General features: G+C 52.8%; 1 protein-coding gene across 1 annotated transcript; it reads right to left on the reverse strand.

Moving 5' to 3' along the window:
* Window positions 1-242: 242 nt before the first annotated feature.
* DQ04_02861000 (hypothetical protein) lies at window positions 243-2,027 on the reverse strand (the record flags this gene model as incomplete). Its single annotated transcript, XM_009312286.1, has 1 exon — window positions 243-2,027. One exon carries the CDS (start codon window positions 2,025-2,027, stop codon window positions 243-245), a length of 1,785 nt encoding a protein of 594 aa, XP_009310561.1.
* Between the last annotated feature and the right edge of the window lie 1,217 nt (window positions 2,028-3,244).

A 3,244-nucleotide genomic window follows, 5' to 3' on the forward strand; every position in this document is an offset into this window, starting at 1 on the left:
CGTTCTCATTGTTCTGTTTCCTCGTTACTTATGGTCTTTCTTCGTCGTTCTGGTCGGTTTATTCTTTTTTCCTCCTTCCGCTTTTTCCGTTCTTGTTTTTCATTTTTTTTTCTTCGGTTTGCTGCCGTCCACCCACACGTTGGCTGCTTTTGGTCTTCATATCATTTCCAGTTTCTGTTAGCTCCATTCGTTTTCCACACACTTCTACAGTCATCGTACAGTTCATGCGCCGAGGGCCCCCTTCATTGCTGCTGCTGCGGCGCACCGCAGCTCACGCCGCCCTTGTCGACGCCGCTCTCGCAGCGGGGCGAGGAGTCACCGTCGTCGTTGCTGCCCGTCGCTGTCGCGGTGCGTGCGTGGCGCTCCACCGTGGCGATGGGTGCCACTTCGTCAAAGGATGGGGGGGCCGGTGGAGATGTCACCGCCGCAGCGTTCACACTCCGTGAAAGCTCCACAACCAACGGCATGCACGGTAGTCCGTCTGTCTGGAAGTGGCGCATCTGCTGCGGAAGCCGCCGCACGCCCTCGCAGTACTCCTTTAGCCGCAGGTACTGTTCCATGTTCTCTGCGTACCAGAAGCCGTGCCGGTCCATCAGCACACGACACCGCAGTTTGTGAATCAAAAGCCATACCTCATTGGTGCGGACGAGCGTAATGAAGGATGTCTCGGAGCGTGGCTCAATCCCAACAACAGTGGCGACGTCAGGACCGCATGTAGCCTCAACAACACGATTCAGCACGATAATAGTGCGGTCCCGCAGTTCGCATGGAAACATTTGAATGAACACAGGTAGCACCTGTTCTCCTGGTTTCGTTGGATGGGCATCGGGCTGTTCATACTGTTTCAAGGCCGCGGAAAGGTTGTAGGAGTAGTACGCGCAAATACCTTGCAGACTTCCGTGAACGTTAGTGCCGGAGCGCTGCCGGCCCGGAGGCTGACGACGTTTAGTTAGTTGAAGCCTGAGGGAATCGTAGCTTGGCGGGCTGCCCTTTGGCGCAGCCTTGTGGGCTGCGGAGTTATCCCCGCACGGATTAATTGGGGAGGGTTCACTTCCGGAGTTTGGATTGGCTTCGGCTGAAGCGAAGTTGGCAACAGGCTGTGGAGCGGACGTGACGACTCGCGTTGTGAATGCCGGCGGCATGCCTAAGGAAGCCACGGGCACGCCAGCAGGAGTTGGCGCGGCAACAGAAGCGGACCCCAATGCAGCACCAGCTGTTGGATGCCACTGCCCGTACATCACTGTCCCCATCGGTTGCGGAGCGGCAGGCATGGACGAATACGCCATCGCCCCATTGACCTCTAGGCCTGGCTGGGGTGAGGTGAGCACGTAGTAGGGGATCATGGTGGGGGCACCAGGGGAGATGTACAGCGTCTGCGGTGATGGGGTGTGTGTGCGCATCACGACATTGTTGCCACCCTGTGCCGTCGTGAAGAAGGCTGGGAGGTTACCTGGTATTGCCGTTGTAACCGGAGACGCCTGTTGGTATGTCATGCCGTTATTATTGTTGTTGCTGTTAGGCGACATCGTCGTGGTCCCGACACACATGAGCGAGGAGAAGCTGAGCTGATTGGTGTTTGGAGGATATACTACAGAGCGCGCTATTGGTGGATTCATGCCACCATTTTTCGCAGAGGGGACGGTCGACTGCGCCCCTGTGGAACCAAACGACAAGCACTGCGCACTCGGCGTGGGTGCGATCGTTGCCTTGGACTCAATTACGAGGCTAGTAGTCCGCTCATCGCTGATCGTCACCTGCGCTGGGACGCATGTGTGGGAGGGAACAACCTGTGAATTTCCATTGCTGTTGCCCTTTTCGGCGCTGTCATGGTGTGGCTCGTTCTGCAGGTCAGCGCCCAACTCGGGCAGATAAAAAACGCTGCTTCCCCACACATCATGCTGCTTGTCCGCTGGTGTGGCGGTGGCGTCTGCGAATGGACTGTTATTGGCTAGCACGGATGTCACATCACCGCCATACGGATGAGAGATTGGATCACACATGTCTTGGAAGCAGAAGCCCTGAATCATGTCTCTTGTCAATTTTGAATTTAATTCACTCACCATGATTTCTTTTGTTCCCTATGTTTTGTTCTTGTTTTCTCAGGACCCACTTGTCGCTGTTTTGCTTTAGGAAGCCGAGGTATCGTGTTTCAAGTGATAAACCTTTGCTCCTGATGTATTTTCAATGTATGAATGTGTTACTGTGTGTCTGCTTAGCTATAACGCAAGGAGGCTAAACGCTTTCTAGATAATATAGCTGATTTCGCCGGGTGTTGTGTATTCCGTTGGCACAATCTAGGTAATGAATGGTCAGTAGAAAAATGAAGAAAAAAAAAAGAACAGAAAACAAGCGAGAGATAAATATGAGCACCAACACAAGTCCAAAACACTAAGCGCCGTCCGTAGTCCAAGGCGTTCAAACCCTTCCAGCCATACAGCACACCGTTTGTCGTTCGTTGAGTAACAGCATGTTTCGCCGTTTTTCCGCCCGCCGCGTCATCGACAGATCTCACACCGTAGTGCGGCAAGTGCGGGGTCTCCAGGGTGAAAGGAAAAAAGGGGGAAAATGTTTGTTTTAAACAAAAACTCACCGCAGAGCCAGAAAGGCTGATTTGGCCGTCAACCAAAGTCTTGGATGGAACTTGAAGATTGAATGGGGAAATGAGAATTAAGACTGGAGAGGCCTCCCGGTTCTCAGGTCCCAATGCAATCCTCAAGGCCCATTTAAGACTTTGGTTGACGGCCAAATCAGCCTTTGTGGCACTGAGGTGAGCTTCGCAGCAGGGTCACAATATTTTTTTTTTTTTTTTTNGGGGGGGGGGGTAGTTTATGCACAAGCGCACTGATAGAAAGAGTGGCAAAGAGTGCAGTTGCTAATCTGCACTTTTCACCGAGGCTCCAGATGTTCTTAGCTGCCCATGCACGACCAGGAGACGCAGAGGAGGGGGTGGGCAACGGCGTTGGGAGCGGTTGTCGACACATTGCACTCCAAAAACAAAGGGGGGTGCAATTACTCAAGGAGTAAAAAGAACAGAAAAATGATAAAGTAAACGAAGAAAAAAAGAAAATGAAAGCCAGCCCTTGCAAGGGACGCCGCACAATGAGACTCGTTCCTTTCAAGTCTATTTCAGAAACGCTGATAGCTGTATAGGTCAGCTCACCCGTGATACGGAATGTATTTGGCAACACCACCAGCAGCGGCAGCGGTAGCTCCGTTGTTTGTGTGTTCTCTCGATCATCCGCTG

The sequence above is a fragment of the Trypanosoma grayi genome, assembly GCF_000691245.1.
Source record: "Trypanosoma grayi strain ANR4 Tgr_286_V1, whole genome shotgun sequence".
Taxonomy (NCBI): Eukaryota; Euglenozoa; class Kinetoplastea; order Trypanosomatida; family Trypanosomatidae; genus Trypanosoma; species Trypanosoma grayi.